The following is a 17,191-nucleotide window of genomic DNA, read 5'->3' on the forward strand; positions in this document are numbered from 1 at the left end:
CCTGCGAACCAAGGGGTCCCAGGTTCAGTTCTGGTCAAGGGCATGTACCTTGGTTGCGGGCACATCCCCAGTGGGGAGTGTGTAGGAATATTTGCGTTATGCTTATTAATTTGTGTAGCTATTCAGTGTCTGGTAAGTTAATGTTCAAGAAAAAAATATCAATTTTTATTAAAATGTTCTATTATTTTATGTTAACAATTACTCATTTATTTCAGCCCTTTGTAGTCAGCATGTCTCTATCGAAATAAACCAATGTATCTTTGAAAATTGAAGCTTTTGTTTTTTTTTGCAGCACACATAAACTTAAACCTTGTTTATTGGCCTGTGTTAGCCTTTGAGTTTGACATGCTTGCCCTACAGGGATCAAGCCCACAACCCAGGCATATGTCCTGACCAGGAATCAAACCGTGACCTCTTGGTTCATAGGTCTATAGTCAACCATTGAGCCACTGCGGCTGGCCACTTCTTTTTTACTTTAAAAGGTTGAACTATGTAATCACCTCATTGATCTTGAGTAGCATTATCTGAATGTATAATGAAAGAGCTTAGATCAGAAGCTCCCATACTTGACTGATTATTATAATCATCTAGGGAGTTTAAAAAGAATAAGATTCTGAGTACTCACTAAATCAGAATATCACAGTTAAAATCTGGTTTCAAGTCTCTATGTTCAGACGGCAAATATATTTCTTCTGAGAAATTAAAGCATGCATGGGAAACCATGCTGAAGTACAGTGAAATATTTAATAATGTTACTATTTTGATTCTATTGCCTTTCTATCGTTATTCCTACTATTTGTTAAAACATCACTTTCAACTTGTTCTAATTTCTTATTCTAATTTATGTGCATATATATTTCTACCTAATATAAGCATTCCATTTAATGTTAATATTATTGATTGATTTCATACTTTATGAGTAAACAGAAAAATATACTGTTTTACAAATAAAAGGTGCTGGATGATACTTTGCATCCCTTTTATTCTTTAAAAAAATGTATTTTTTAAAAATTAATTTCAGAGAGTAAGGGAGAGAGAGGGACAGAAACATCAATGATGAGAGAGAATCATCCATTGGCTGCCTCTTTCACGCCCCACACTGTGGATGGAGCCCACAACCGGGCCATGTGCCCTGACTGGGAATCGAACTCTGACCTCCTGGTTCACAGGTCAATGCTCAACCACTGGCCCATACTGGCTGGGCAATTCTTATATAAAATAAACATTATAAACATGTATTCCTGATTCCCCTATAATTAGTCCCTGGAGACTTAAGGAGGTAAATTTGAGATTAAGGTTAATTTCTGGGCAAGTCCAACATATTAACTAGAACAATAAGACCTAATTACTAGCTCTAAGATAGGATATATAAATATCCTATTGAAGCTTCCCTTTTCTGAATATGTATACCAGTTATACAGATATTTCTAGGCCCTTTCATTAAACTACTAAAATTATTTTAAAACCAATATGAACAAGAGGTAAAGAGATTTAAGTAAAATGTATTTAGTGAAAAACAGAGATTAAAATTTTAAGTTGTTTTTTCTTTTTGTACTTACAAAGAGTGTTGGTTTGGGAATAAATATATTATCTTCATGTTCTCTAGGCACATTCAAAATCTTTGATTTTTGATTTTCTGTCACATTTTTTGATTCCGTTTTAGTAAGAAGTAACCTGTCCTCAGAACACTGACTGCGCATATTAGTGAGAATCTGCTTCATTGCCGCCAATTCCTGTTGATATATGAAAATAGAAGAAAACAGCAAGTATGATTTCAGCACGTCTATAATAATAAAAGCGTAATATGCTAATTATACCAGACGTCCTTCTGGATGCCTTTCCAGACAACCTTCTGGACGAAGCTGGGTCTGCGAGGGAAGCCTGGGTCCCAGGTGTCAGAGGAAAGCCGGTGCCGGCAGCCAGGGGAAGGAAGGCCTACTCTTGCACGAATTTCATGCATTGGGCCTCTAGTAGACTAATAAGGATGGACATTAAAACTTATTTTTACACATATGTAATACCTTAATCAATAAAGAAATTAAAGATTGAGAACCACCCCCCCCCCCAAAACACTTATTTTTATTCTTGGAGTAGAAACAGTTGAAACAATTATACTATATAAAATAACATATTAATGAACAATAGCATACATGACACACATGGTCACTGATAGTTTTAGTATGATAAACAATAAATGTCATCCCATAGTCTAATGGTTCCTACATTTTTCTGCTCTTTGGAGTCACCCATGGAGCTTCAAAAACGACTGAAGCCTGTGTCTCACTCCCAGAGATTGTAAAATAATTGGGTTGGGGAGTGACCTCAGCATTGAACATTTTAAAAGATCTCTAGGTGATTCTAAGGACAGACAAATTTGGGAACCATTGGCATAGTTACATTCCACTATAATTTTTCTACATGTTTGTTGAGTAAATTATTTAGGCATTTAACTTTTTCTACTCGTAAACTATACAATTTCCTTCTGAAATCTTATATGAAGATGGGAGGGAATAAAAGAGTCCAAATTTTTTTTCTTGCTTACTAATCAGCAGCCCAAATAATAAGTTGAAAACATCTTCAGAATGTAACCATGTTATTCCCTATTGTCTTACAAATGAAAAATGGAGTTAGCTTTACCCAGTTGCTGTTTGGACTAAGAATTATTATCTGAACTTGTTAAGGAACTCAGGTAAAAAATTTTCACTCATTCCCTCTTCCAAGTCTATTTTGTCTTTTATTTTTCTCTACAGTCGAACTTTTAGCACCTAACATTACTTAGTGGATATTTATGATTAATCACTAAGTTGATCCAATCAAACACAAGCATATGGACAGAGGACAGAATAAACTCTCCTTTATTATATGTAGAACAGTGGGAGGCTGTTTATTTCATCTTCATGCCAAGACACAAACTTACGGTGATAGAAACATGTTCTGCTCCCTTTTACTAATCTGTTTATAGACATCAGCTCTGTGTCAGAGCAAGTTCCTACAGGCCTTTTTTCTTTCTGGCTGTCATTAGTTCTATTTAGAACCATCTAGCTTGAGTGGGTATTTAAAAACAGAGCTGGTGAGTTTAAGCCACAGAGCTTAATAAATCTTAGGGCCAAGCGAGGAGCTGGAAGAAATGGCACTGGAATCTTCTTCCTCCTTTTGCAGTACTGGGGTTGGCTAGGCCAATGCAAATGAGGATGGCTACATCTCAGACTTGGCCAATATTTGAGCCTTTTGAAGGCTCTTTTTGCTTTCAAGAGTATGCTATTTCATTTATATGCTCCCCTAGAGTGAAGTGAATGATCCCTGATTTCCAGTAATGTTAAACATCCCTGGTATTATGGCAGCTTTCAGCTCCTGTTCTACTTACTACAAGAAGCAGAAGGGAAAGGGAGATGACAGTCTCTCGGCACATCCAAAGAAAATTTCTACCTGAAACAACCTCCCTTTAGTGGCCATAACTTTTTTTTTTTAATCTTGGTATGAAGGTTTTAAAAAAGGAAAAGATTATTTCCCCCCCCTACAGATAAATTATTTCCCCCTCTAGTCTACAGATAAATAAGGAAAAGGGGATCATACTTGCAGGGGGGAGCGGGGAGGCAATGAGCACGAGGAAGAAGAAAAGGAAGAAGTTGCATGTTTACTAGGCAAAGGGTTTGGCCCCTAAGTGCCCTAGAGAAGACCATCTTTTGTTTCTCTTTGGCTTCCCTGCTACTGGTATAGGAGCAGTTATAGGAAAGAGATGGTCTCTGAAGTAGGAGACAGAAGAGAAATCAAATGTCTTTGCTTTATCCAGATGAGGATCACCCAAACTTAGGGTGCTGTCAAAGCACTGTTTTTGTTTTTTGTTTTTTGAATATATTTGTATTGATTTCAGAGAGGAAGGGAGAGGGAGAGAGAGATATAAACATTAATAATGTGAGAGAATCATGGATTGGCTACCTTCCGCATGTCACCCACTGGGGATTGAGCCAGTAACCTGGGCATGTGCCCTGACTGGGTATTGAACCCTGACCTCCTGGTTCAAGGGTCTATGATGAACCACCACTGATAGCATTAAACAGTGCTAGCATGGTTTGTGAAACCCAGGTAAGGAACATTTCAAAAGCAATAAGTTTCTGTAAAATTCCTGTTAGGGTAATAAAATGGGTATGAAAATAAAATGTAGAACAATCTTGTTCAGTTTTACTGTTTGATCACATAGATGATCCCTTTCATATTAATGGTAAATTTGAGAACAGAAAATTCCACTTTAACATCAAATAGATCAAACAGTATCCAAAAATACCATCATCTACTGAACACACAGAAAGCCAAGCACGTGTAGTGGAAATATGTTAGTACTGGGTGAGAAGTCAAAGACACAGCCATTCCTGACTCTATTATTAATTGTGTAAATACAGACAATCTATTCTGGTTCAATGAGCTTCAGTTTCCTAATTGATAAAATGTATGCTTGTGTTACCTTTTTGGATTTTTGCCAGTCTGATAAGTTTTTGTGTATGTTTGTTTTGCATTTCTTCTACTGTGAGGTTGAACAGCTTTTCATATATGTAAGGGTATTTCCTTTTCTACTGGGTGATTGGTCATTTTCTTACACTTTTCAAGGAGCTCCTTATATGTTAGAGATATCAGCCCTTTGTAACATGAGTGGCACTTTTTTTCAATTAATTTTTATTTGACTTTATTTACACTTTTTTTTTTTTTTGCTATGCACTTTCTGATTCTGATGTAGCTGAATAATTCATGTCAGTTTCCAACTTTATAGCCTTTTCCATGGTTCTTCTTCAATTTTCCTCAAGTTACTTTTATGGTTTCTTTTTCTTTTATTTTTCAAACATTTAGATCTTTGATCTGTTTCAAGTTTATCCTGGGCTCTGGTGAAAAGTGTGGTGGATTGAACATCTTTCCCCCCATGGCTATTCTGTAATCACAACATTATGTACTGCATAGACAAATTTTTCCTCACTGATTTGAGATGCTAATTTTACCATATACTAAACAACCATAAATGTATGGTTTATTTCTGGACTTTTAAACTCTATTCCAATGGTCTTTTTTATTCATTCATGCACCAATGTTCTACTATTTTAATTTTTTATGACTGAAGTGTTTTCTGGCTATATTCTTAGAGGTAGGGGCTCAAAATCATGCCATTTATTCTAGTTCCTATTTCAATCTTGACTTTCTTATAGTTATTCCCCTTTCTTCTTTGAGTTCTGCCTTTTCCCTCTTAATGGATGAAATAATATATGCTCTTTAAAAAATATTACCTAAGAATATCTAGCTTCTTAATCATAATGTTTACAGGAATCAATTTTGTCTGTTTTTAAGGCCGCTGCACAGTTGTTATTCTGAAATTTATTTTTATTGCACATCTTGGCAAGTTCCATTATTCTGTGCCTCTCTCTTTTTGTTATTTGATGGCATACAGTCTAGTATGTTTCAGAGAGGGTGCTGTGGAAGGAAGTATTGTGCTTTCTTTCAGAACTTGGATGGGATTACTTCTCTGTTCCAAAGTCAAATTTCTGAGAACTCTGATGTCAAGCTGGTTCCAGTATCTTTCAACATATTTTTTTTCTCTCTGGAATCTTCTATATTGTTTAGCTATTCCTTAAATTCCATCTTTTTACCTTTTCTAAGTCTTAGGAGAATTCACTGACTTTTGCTCACATCCTTCTACTGGCATTTTACTTAATACAGTAACTTCATGATTTTCATTGTATGTTATGATTTTAGCAACATTTTAAAATATCACAAATTTTTACCCCCAGTATTAGTTAGTTTGTTTATTCATTTATTTCTTTTTACATGAATTGTGTTTTAATCTTGTTTGGTTATCTTTTGGGGGCAGATAATGCAGGCCTTTTTCTGACTTGACCCAGGGCTCTGAGCACTTCTCCAGATAGGGTTGAATGAAAAGACTGCAGCAACAGATACAATCAGCATCTCCATGAACTGGAGGCTTCTCTGGGGTAAAGCAGACTCTCTATAATCCCAAGGCTTTGTAAAAGGGGAAATCACCACTAGTCTCTCCCCCAACTCTGCACCCAGCCAAGCCTAAACCTCCTGAAGAAGCCAGAGTGAGCATGAGGCCGTACCATCTTTGATACAGCCACTAAACCAACCCTGAGGTTCCTCAAAGGGGAGGTTGCCCAACCCAACCCACACCCCTGTGGTGGTACATCAGGATTGGGTCCTGAGATATAACACCCCACCCCATCCCCACTAGCTGGAACCCAAAGTGCCTAGTGCCATTTGAGGAGTCTCCCACTGTTTCTTGTTTTATGAAAAGACTACTTTCTCAAATCTTTCTGAAGAAACTAATTACAACACTTTGTAAGTTCTTTCCTGCTCCAGAATTTTCTTTTGTTTCCTCTGGGGAGTTTCCCTGCTTATTCTGATTTTTTCCTTATTCTAATTTTCTTGCATTTTCTGATGGTCTTTGGTTGTCTTCCAACTTATGAATGAATGAGCAGATTAAATGTTTTCTTTCTGCTGTTATGGGCCATTCATCCGAATGAAAGAGTACAATATCTGTACGCGTGGACAAGAAAATCTGTCTAGTAGACTTTACTCTAGGGTCCTCAGGCAGAATATAGGTTCTCTTCTCCAAAAGGAAAAATGTGGAATGTCTTAATCTGGAGCCTCTTCATTTGGACAGTTCTAGCCTATCCCCAGCAAATCACTCAGCAGGTTTGAAGCCATTTCTCCAAATACATTTTAAATTTCCCGTTTTTTTTAAATTATAAAGTATTAATTGTTCATTGTAAAATTCAAATACTGAAAAAGCACCATGCCCAATCCTCTTTTTCTTTTTATCACTTGTTAGACACCTTTAAATACTATTCTATAACACAGTCTGATTTACAATAATATTCATTTATTCTTTTTATACCATAATTGACCTTTTATTTTTAAAAATTACAGGAAATGATTTTCAGAAAATCTTATTTTATAAAAGTACTGCTTATATCAAACATTTTATATCACTATCAATTCCATTGAAGACCTGCCTTTTTTTAAGGTACGAATTCTGATTGATGGGACACTTGCCCTTGAAATAGAAAGTTCCCATTAGTTATTCAAATGTCAAAATTAAGATTATTGAGAAGTATATTGCTTTATGGCTGGCCAAAATGCTGCTAGCACATTTTAGGTAAATAATAATCTTTTTAAAAACTATGAGGTCATTCTGTTTAAAACTTTTAGGATAACTCACAGAAAATAGATAATATTTATTCAAATTACACTCTGAAGAGCTGGACTATTATAGACACTTATATGTGAAGTAGCTCTTTTAAAAAATAAGATGCCTGTACAGATCTGTCTGGTATAACACACATAACTGAAATTAATAAAACCTAGAAGACCAATAATGTTACGCTATGTTCTGATTGTCAATTAGACCTGAGAGACTCTGCCAGCTGCAAAGGAGGGTCTGGCTTTAGAAACATCTATATGTATAAAACCCTAATATGAAAATAGACCGAACAGTGGAACAGCCAAACAACCGGTTGCTATGATGTGCGCTGACCACCAGGGTGCGTGTGGAACATGGTAGGCATTGGCAGCAGGAGGCAGAGCATGGAACATGGCGGGCATCGGCCATGGAGGGATGGTGGGGCAGGTGAGCAGGGGAGCCAGACCAAAGGCGGGTGCTGGTCACTGTCATGGGGTGAGCCTCTGGTGGTTACTGAAAATTCTTTGCTCCCATGCACTCACACCTGCTGCTGGCGTTGGCCCCGCTCACACCCGCTGCTGGCGCTGGAGCCGCCATTTGCACTCGCTGCCGGTGTCCGGTGCCAGCCCTGATTGCTCAGCGTTGTCAGCGGGGGTGAGCAGTGGCTGCTGGCCCCAATCGCCCCTGAGGGCTTCTCCCCCTCCCCCTGCTCCTGAGGGGTGACTGGGGCCAGCAGCTGCCTGTCGCACCCATTGCCGGTGATGGCTCTGCTTGCACCCACAGCTGGCGCCAGCCCCAATTGCTCTGTGCATCAGTGGGTGTGAGAGGGGCTGTCAGTGTGTGGGAGCGGTGGCAGCGGGAGTAGGGCTGCCAGCAGACAGGGGACTGGGGGCTGCAGTGTGAGGGACCGGGTAGGGGCGCGGAGGGTGGGCCATGACTCATCCCTGTGCCCACAGCAGCCTCATGGCCCACAGTTCTTTCAAGGTGCATGAATTCGTGTACTGGGCCCCTAGTGACTTAAATACAGTGACATGTCAAAAAAAATTTATTACTTCCTTTTCATCATTATGTACAGAGGTGTTTTATTTAAGCTTCTCATGCATATGAATACTTTAAGCACAAATGGTCTACTAAGTGTGTGATTTAAAAAACAATAATATTCATTAATTCTGACATGCCTTTATACTCATTTTGAAAAAGCTAATTGTATATGTGTTATAATTCTAGCATATCGAATACATAGGAAAATTACAGTAACTTCAATAATTAATGAACCTCTAATTAAAATTAATAATTGTAGACTTAATTTTAATAATATAATTGAAACTTAGGCTAAAACAAAACAAAACAAGAAACACACTGTAGTAAAATAATTACTCTTCAAACTTAAAGAAGTGGAGGGCAAGAACTTTCTTATGAAACTTTCAGATGATGATAATGATGATGATGATTGTTGTACAAATAATCTCCATGAAAGAGATATATTGCTGTCTTGAATCCAAAAGCACATGGCTTGGTCATTTATATAAACTATTTGCATAGAGTGGTGCTTATTAAAACAGCTCAACTGCAGAGCAGCTGCTTAACAGTATTGCATAGTTCATGCCAATAAATTGCTGAAAGTTGTAAACTCTGCAAAGATGTTGGCAAGGGGACACATAGATGGCATTTCTTGATGAAAATAGCTCTGACAAGTATAATGCAAACTATGTGCTCCACTGCAGGTTAAATGTAAGTGCTTTTATATAGCAACACCAAAGTGTCATGACTAACAAGTCAGGTAATTCTATGTAGCACTTCTACTTGAGGCAATGCAAGGTGAAAACTTACCATATTTAATTATTTTTATTTTTTTAAAAATATATTTTTATTGATTTCAGAGAAGAAGAGAGAGGGAGAGAGAGACAGGAACATCAATGATGAGAGTGAATCATTGATCACTGCCTCCTGCATGCCCCACACTGGGGATCAAGCCCACAACCTGGGCATGTGCCCTGACCAGGAATCGAATGTGACCTTCTGGTTCATATAGGTCGAGGAATGCTCAACCATTGAGCCATGCTGGAAGGGCAAAGCTTACCACATTTAAAACAATACATATAACATTTAAACTTCACCTAAAAAGGGTATTTGATAAACATTTTATTATGAACATTTTTAAAGAATCAAAAAGAAGAGAGTCTAGCATGTTGAACCTTTAGTTCTACTGTTCAACTTTGACAATTATCAACATTTTTCTAATTTTTAAAACAGCTTTATTGAGATATAGTTAACATACCATATAGCCATCCATTTAAAGTATATCAATCCATGGTTTTTAGTACGTTCACAGGCATGTGCAACCATTACTGTAGTCATTTTAAAATATTTTATCTCCTCAAAAAGAAATCCTGATTCCTTTAGCTATCACTCCTCTATTCCACCTTGCCCTCAACTTCTATCCCCTAAGTAACCACTAATCTACTTTCTGTCTCTGTAGACTTCTCTGTTGTAGACACCTCATATGAATGGAATCATATAATATGTGGTCTCTTGTGACTGGCTTTGTTCACTTTGCATAATATTTTCCCAAAGTTCATCTATGTTGTAACATATATCAGCATTTCATTCCATCTTTATGGTCGAGTAACATTCTACTGTATGGCTATCACACATTTTGTTTTCCATTCATCAACAGATGGATATTTAGGTTGTGTCTACCTTTTGGCTATTGTGAATAATGCTGCTTTAAACATTCATGCCCAAATTTTTGTGTGGATGTTGTCATTTCTCTTGGGTGTACATTTCAGAGTGGAATTGCTGGGTCACATGGCAACTCCATATTTAACTGTTTGAGGAATTGCCAGATTGTTTTGTCAACATTGTTAAATCTGTTTCCTTACCAGTATTTTGGAAAATATTTTAAAGCAGATTTCAGACCTCAGATCACTTCACTTATAAACACTTTAGTAGAGATTTTTGAGAGATAAAGTTTTAAAATAATACCAAGATATCATTATCATATCTAACACAATGCACAGTTTAAAAGAAAATGTAAATTTAATTCAATCATCTATCCTATAGAGTGCTCAATAAGAATTTTACATTATCAAAGCAAATTTCAGCACAGTGTTTAATGTATGATTTTTGATGAAATTAAAATTATACCTTGAATGCCAATGCACTATAGTCTAAATATTAGACAAAATAGATTTTACATGGCAAAACTGTTAGAGAATAGCCTGAGTACCCAGAGCTGCACACTGCTTTCCACAGTCCCTCTGTCTTTCCATCTAAATACCTCTCCCCGCATGTAGGCTAACCTCATGCTAGGATGTCTCTTTACCTCAAGGGGAGGATATAAAGTTTTTAGGTGTGGAGAGAGGAAGAGAAAGTGCAAGAATCAACATTCACTGAGTATCTACTATGCTATGTTCCAGGCTTTATTTTACATAGTAATTTAAAACTCTCCTAAATACCCAGCAGGTAGATATTAACTGAAGTTTGAAGATGAAGAAACTAAGGTTTAGAAGATTTTTAGAAATTTAGCCAAGTTCATTAGCTACTAAGAAGTGAAACTAGGATTCAAATGCAGGTCTCTTTGGGTTCAGATCTGTTATTTACACAATGCAGATACCTTCTATCAAGGCTTTTGACGTACACAATTTTAGGTGTAGAAGGGATCTTCAAGTTATTTAACCTAGCATCTATAAAAAAACAAGGCAAGCCTAAAGCGGTTTGGCTCGGTGGATAGAGCATCGGCCTGCGGACTGAAAGGTCCCAGGTTCGATTCCGGTCTAGAGCATGTGCCTGGGTTGCGGGCACATCCCCAGTAGGAGGTGTGCAGGAGGCAGCTGATCGATGTTTCTCTCTCATTGATGTTTCTAACTCTCTATCTCTCTCCCTTCCTCTCTGTAAAAAATCAATAAAATATATTTTTTTAAAAAACAAAAAAAACACACAAAAAACAAACAAAAAAACAAGGCAATATAACAACAGTGACAATAATAACAAAACAAAGCAAAAAAACCCAAACAAACAAAACAGGTCTCCTTATAATGTTTACCATTAGTTGGCTTTTTTTTGGGAGAGGGGGGTAGGCCTAAAGAATTATAAATTTATTAGGTCATCTGGAAAACCAGATGGCTGAGCCCCAAAATGATGCCAGCCTACCACTAGGTTTTAATCCCCACCTTTGGAGACATGGATAACAAATCTATTATTGCCTCGTTCATATGCTTATTTTGAATTTCTTACATCTAAGTCTTCTCTCAACACCCCCAGTTCATTCATCTCTCTTGTGACTGAAAAGAATCCTTTCATCATCTAAATTGTTCTCCTCAGATTACCTGCTAGTGATAAAAATTTTGGGCCTAGAACAGAATAAAGAAAGGAGTCCTGGGTAGAGCAAAGTGGAATAAGGCCAATCTACTCCTTAGTCTGAAACATTTCCGATGATATCAACATTTTTGGAGACATACCCTATGACTGAAAGCTTAGCGAGAGCTCAAGTGTTTAAACAAATGAGAAATGATTGTGCTGTCATAGCTTAGGAGACTTAATTAATCACCTGAGACATTCTTCCCTGAACTTGGATATTATCTTAAGGTCATTCTCAACCGTGACCCAGGTAGAGGAACCTGTATTAACATGCTGAAGTAGGCCCCTGAGTTGAAACCTACTGCCATTGCGGATTAAAAGAGAAGTGTGGGCACCTTGATTCTGTTCTGATTGGTTTGTGTGGACCCTTTAGATCACCTGCTTACTGAACAGTGCCTCAGACGTCTGACTGCGTTGTCTGCTGCTACTCATGTCCTTTTAGTGCCTGGCTTTCCCTTCTGTAACAGTATTCATCTACTTGCTCGCTATTTTCTGGCCTTCACTATTTCAGTATAATCTGGTAGGTTTTGAACTCTATCCTCTGTTTTGAGCACCGGTTTCCAGAGTGTGACTCACTCCAGGGCCTATACTTTCTCCACGTTATTCCCCAGTCTTCTCTCAGTGACAGCTCCTTGATATGTGATCAGTGACTTGTTAAGTTTATATCAAAACATGCCAATATGGTACCTAACAGAATTATGACCATAATTATCTCATATCATTGTCAATATTCTCTCCTGGCCACCACAAGTTCCAGAGACTCATTTTATAGCTCTGCAGTTTGTTTTGTGTCTCCTTATGTCCTAGAATTGTTTGGTTTGTTATAACTGCTACTATACTAAGAGTCATAAAAACACAGGGTTAGAAATGATAGCAAGAGGTCATTTACTTGTTCTTTACTGATAAAAAAAGAAGAAGTGTATTTAACTTTGTAAAAGAAAACATACTAAACTTCTAAAATGTAGTGGGAAAAATACACATTTCATTCTTTAAAAAAAGGAAAAGGACAGGTCTGTACAATACATAATAGATGTGAAAGAAGTTAAAAGGGCATATATACACAGAGAAAATATTTTTATGATGAGATATTATATTGCTTCACACAACACAGAGTATTACTTACAGGATACAACAGAGATATTTGTAAAGAAGATGATGAAAAGATTAAAGAGCCAAGACACTTATGAAACTCAAAATAATATGACCTAGTTCTACTAAGTTCTCTGTACAAGTCCACACAAACACAGAGGTCCACAGAGTACAATCTAAAAGAAATTTAAGAGTTTTTTATGCCACTCAAAACTGAGGAGTTATGCCCGACTGGCATGGCTCAGTGGTTGAGCGTTGATCTATGAACCAGGAGGTCACAGTTTGATTTCCCCAGTCAGGGCACATGCCCGGGTTGCAGGCTTGATCCCCAGTGTGGGGCATGCAGGAGGCAGCCGATCAATAATTCTCTCTCATCACTGATGTTTCTATCTCTCTTTCTCTCTTCCTTCCTTTCTGAAATCAATAAAAATATATTTTTAAAAAACTGAGGAATTAACATTCCACAGAATGGACAACTGAGATTCCATTGCTGCTTCTGTGAAATGAATATAAGACCATCACAAGGCTCTTGTGAGGTTTGGAATAAATGAATATACAAGGAACTATAAAGAAATATACAAATATTCTTTTTATGAGCTGAAGAATACCTATGTTAGGGACAAGCTTAATGCCCTTTTGACTTCTAGAAGGCATAAGCCAAGGGCCACCTCTCTCATTACAAAGGATAACGTAAAACTTTTCCTTTCTCTGTCTGATTGCTCATTCCCAGACATATTTGATTGAAAGCAATCTATAACTGATCCTTAAATGTGTATGGTAGCATAACACACTGATCTAAAAGTGTTTTCAACATTTTGGTAGAAAGAAGTTATACAATAGGTTTGGTTCTGTCTTATTTAAAGTATATATAAAGTCAACATTTGCAAAGAGTATTTTCTGCAATAGTTTTCTCCCTTACTTTCCTCAGATCTGAATACATATACCCTTGGCTGAAAAAAATAAAGCATTCTAAAACACTATAGGGAAAATATGACTTATACTATATGTGTTCTTTGGGTTTCACTGTAACAACTGTCTTTCTTTAAAATACTCATTTATTTTCAATTAGAAATAAATTTTAATTTGAAGAGCACCATTATGATGAGAAATGTATGAATCTGAAAAATAATTATATCCTCATTAAAACAAAATTAACTTACCCACTTAGTGGAGTTGTTTTTTTTCCTAGTCATGCTGACTATAAAATTTAACTACATAGGTATATGAGAAAAACATGTTAAAAGGTATTCTTAACAAAATCTCAGAACTGTTAAGTATGAACCAAAAAGAATGACACACATATGGAAAAATGTAATTTGTTTGAACCATTTATGAAGTGCATTGCCTAAGGACACTTGTGATGCTGAAATGTTCTTGAAACTTTCCGAGAAATCACAAAGAACATGTCAGTTAGAATCCTGGAACATAAACATACCATAAAAGAATGATAATTATACTGTGACTTCACTTTTAAGAAACCTGGCTAACTGCAGGGTTTATTTTCTTTTTGTTAAGGGACACACACTGCAGTAAGAGGCAAGTCATCCGGGATAATGGAAGTTAGTCCAACATTCAGGCAAGTGAGGGGTCTTGCCCGTTCTAGGCACTTAGCAAGCAGTGGTTGGTTATTATGCCTGTGTGGACCCCGAGAGATGTTATTGGCGGGAGTACTGAATAAAAGGGTAGAAGAGTCCCAGGACTTAGAAACATCTTTATTTATTTTTTAAAATATATTTTAATTGATTTCAGAGAGAAAGAGAGAGGGAGAGGGAGAAATATCACTGATGAAAATCATTGATCAGCTGCCTCTTGCACAACCCTTACTGGGGATTGAGCCCACAATCTGGGAATGTGCCTTGGCTAGGAATCAAACCGTGACTTCCTGGTTTATAGGTCGACGTTCAACCACTGGGCCACATCAGCTGGGCTAGAAACATCTTATATTTCACAAATATATATTATTCCTTAGAGGCCCGATACACATACAGGTTGCTATGGCTACAACTACCATGTCCAGGGTTTTAGGAACAGCTGTATTCTAGGTAAACTTTTCTGATATTACTTCCTATTACTGCTTTCAGATAGTTCTCTAAAATTGTTCTTTGGTGTAGAAGAGCTTTTGTAATTTGTCAGTTAAAATATCAGTTATCAGAGTGAATTTTAATTTTTGAGGGGAAGTGATAAGGATATATTAAAGGCTAGTTTCTAAAGCTTTGTTTGACTATTCTACTTGACAGTTTCTAGTGCACGTACTATTGAAGACTGGAAAGGACCATAATTAGTTTAACAAGCATTCTTGGACAATTTTCCTCAAAACTTTGATCCTATAATCTCTTGCCATTAGAAACACAGCCATTGGATGGGACTCCCTAATTTTTTACCATCAAATCACAAACTTACTTGTATCTTAACTTAATCTTTATCTCTCCCTTTCAAAATGGGAAAGGTGTCCCTCGTATCTAAAGTTAAATCGCATTGTTTTGCTCTGGATTTCTTCCTTTCCCCACACTTTTGCTCAACTGATTATCTCTCTTTTGTACTCTCAATGTCTCTCTCTGTTTGGCTTCTTCCTATCACCATTTCAACTGGATACTCTCCAACTTTGAGAGAAAAAAAGCTTTGGTCTAATGCACCCTCCCTGATCATCCTATATTCTCTTATTCAAATACCTTACAGGCTATCTATGTTTCCTATGACTTCTTTTCAATTTCTATTCATTCATCAATTCATTGCAATATGTCTTTTAGTTCCACTGAAACTGCTTCAGCATCTTGTTAAGTCCAAATAGCACTTTCTTTTTCATCTTTGACCTTCTGTCCCTTCTGAATGGGTCTTCCTGGGTTTCCCTGACTCTGCTCTCTTCCTGACATGCCTGGCATCAATCTGGTCCCTCTTCAATCCTTTTAACCCAATTATATAAGTTTTATATTTTTAATATTTTATATTTTTACTCCTAAGAGGTCTTAGTATAAGTGAAGACATTTAAGGATAAAGAAAACTATGACCCACTTGAATAGCACAAAAAAAGTTATTCTGAGGTATCAAAAGTAAAAGAGAAAAAAAAAAAGAGATTATAACACCTGGATAAGATATTCAGCTCTGAGTTTTCTGGCAGCTAAGTAAAAAGGAAATACATTAAATTACATGGTTTTCATTTTCTGACAAAAAGGAAAAAGAAAAAGGATATAACTTCATCTACACAGGCAAAAATTTTCCTGGAACCAGAGCAGGCAGTTTATCATGAGATTTTTGTCTAAATGGGACTAAGAAGAAAGATCATAAGCTTTTGTTTCAGGTTAAAAAAAAAAGTGTTTCTCCTGGTATTGACTGTAAGTATGGTGGTTGAGCCACTTAACTCTTCCCAGCTTCAGTTTCATCAGTAAAAGTGGAGATGATTTTTATCTCAGTGGGCTGTGGTAAAGACTAAATTATGTAACATAAATAGAAGTGCTTAGTAGACTGACTTAGTTTCACAAAACAAAGAGAGATGACACCAGATCTTGTTTTGAACTTTTAAAGGCAGAGGGCATGACACAAACTTGTACCTTAATGGGAGGAATGGTGTCAGGAGAGATATTTTGCCTTCTTCCCCTCACTCTGTTGTTTGAAGGTTTCACTGAATTCAGGGACAGAACTTAGAACATTTAAAATGGAGAGATGTAAACAGGTAGGAGATCTCAAATCAATTCATGATCACATCTTTTAGTTAGTATTTCCTGTGCAGATCCTTTAAACTAATATATTTACCTATCTCAGTTGAGCTTTGTCATCTGTAAAGACAACGTAAAAAATGCTATTTTTCTACATTCTCTTCTAATTTTATTTTAATTTTATTATTTTTTAATCCTCACCTGAGGATATTTTTCCATTGCTTTTTAGAGAGAGTGGAAGAGAGTGGGAAAGACAAAGAGAAATATCGATGTGAGAAAAACACATTGATTGGTTGCCTCCTATACGAGCCCCCACCGGGGCCTAAGCTGGGGAGGAGCCTGCAACTGAGTATGTGCCCTTGACTGGAATCGAACCCAAGACCCTTCAGTCTGCAGAATGACGGTCTATCCACTGAGCCAAACTGGCTGGGACCATTCTCTTCCCATTTTAATATGTTTTATTATTAACTAGAGGCCTGGTGCACGGATTTCTGCACCAGTGGGGTCCCTTGGCCTTGTCTGTGACCTCTTGCAATAAGGGACCCTTCAGGGGATGTTGGGCTGCTGGTTTTGACCTGATCCCTGCAGGACAGGCCAAGAGATCCCACCAGTGCACGAATCTGTGCACCAGGCCTCTAGTATGCATATAAGATATTTTGTTAACCTCTTCCCACCCTTTCTCCTCCCTCTTCCCTCTGAGATTCATCAGTCTGTACCATGTTTCCATGCCTGTGCGTTGAGCATCTGCCCCCTGGCGGTCAGTGCACATCATAGCTACTGTTCGAATAGTTGCTTAGGCTTTTATATATATTACTAGAGGCCCGGTGCACAAAATTGCTGGACTTGGGGGGGTGGAGAGGGGATCCCTCAGCCCGGCCTGTGCCCTCGCGCAGTCTGGGACCCCTTGGGAGATAAT

General features: G+C 37.3%; 1 protein-coding gene across 2 annotated transcripts in view; it reads right to left on the reverse strand.

Moving 5' to 3' along the window:
- The window catches only part of PIBF1 (progesterone immunomodulatory binding factor 1), a 221,843-nt gene that overhangs the window by 7,764 nt on the left and 196,888 nt on the right, over positions 1–17,191 (reverse strand). For both annotated transcript variants that reach the window (XM_006753739.2, XM_015564807.1), the window contains exon 17: positions 1,560–1,733. In XM_006753739.2, coding sequence (XP_006753802.1) covers positions 1,560–1,733 — 174 coding nt within the window. The remainder of the gene's footprint in view (positions 1–1,559; positions 1,734–17,191) is intronic.

This window comes from Myotis davidii, unplaced genomic scaffold (assembly GCF_000327345.1).
Source record: "Myotis davidii unplaced genomic scaffold, ASM32734v1 scaffold10, whole genome shotgun sequence".
NCBI lineage: Eukaryota > Metazoa > Chordata > Mammalia > Chiroptera > Vespertilionidae > Myotis > Myotis davidii.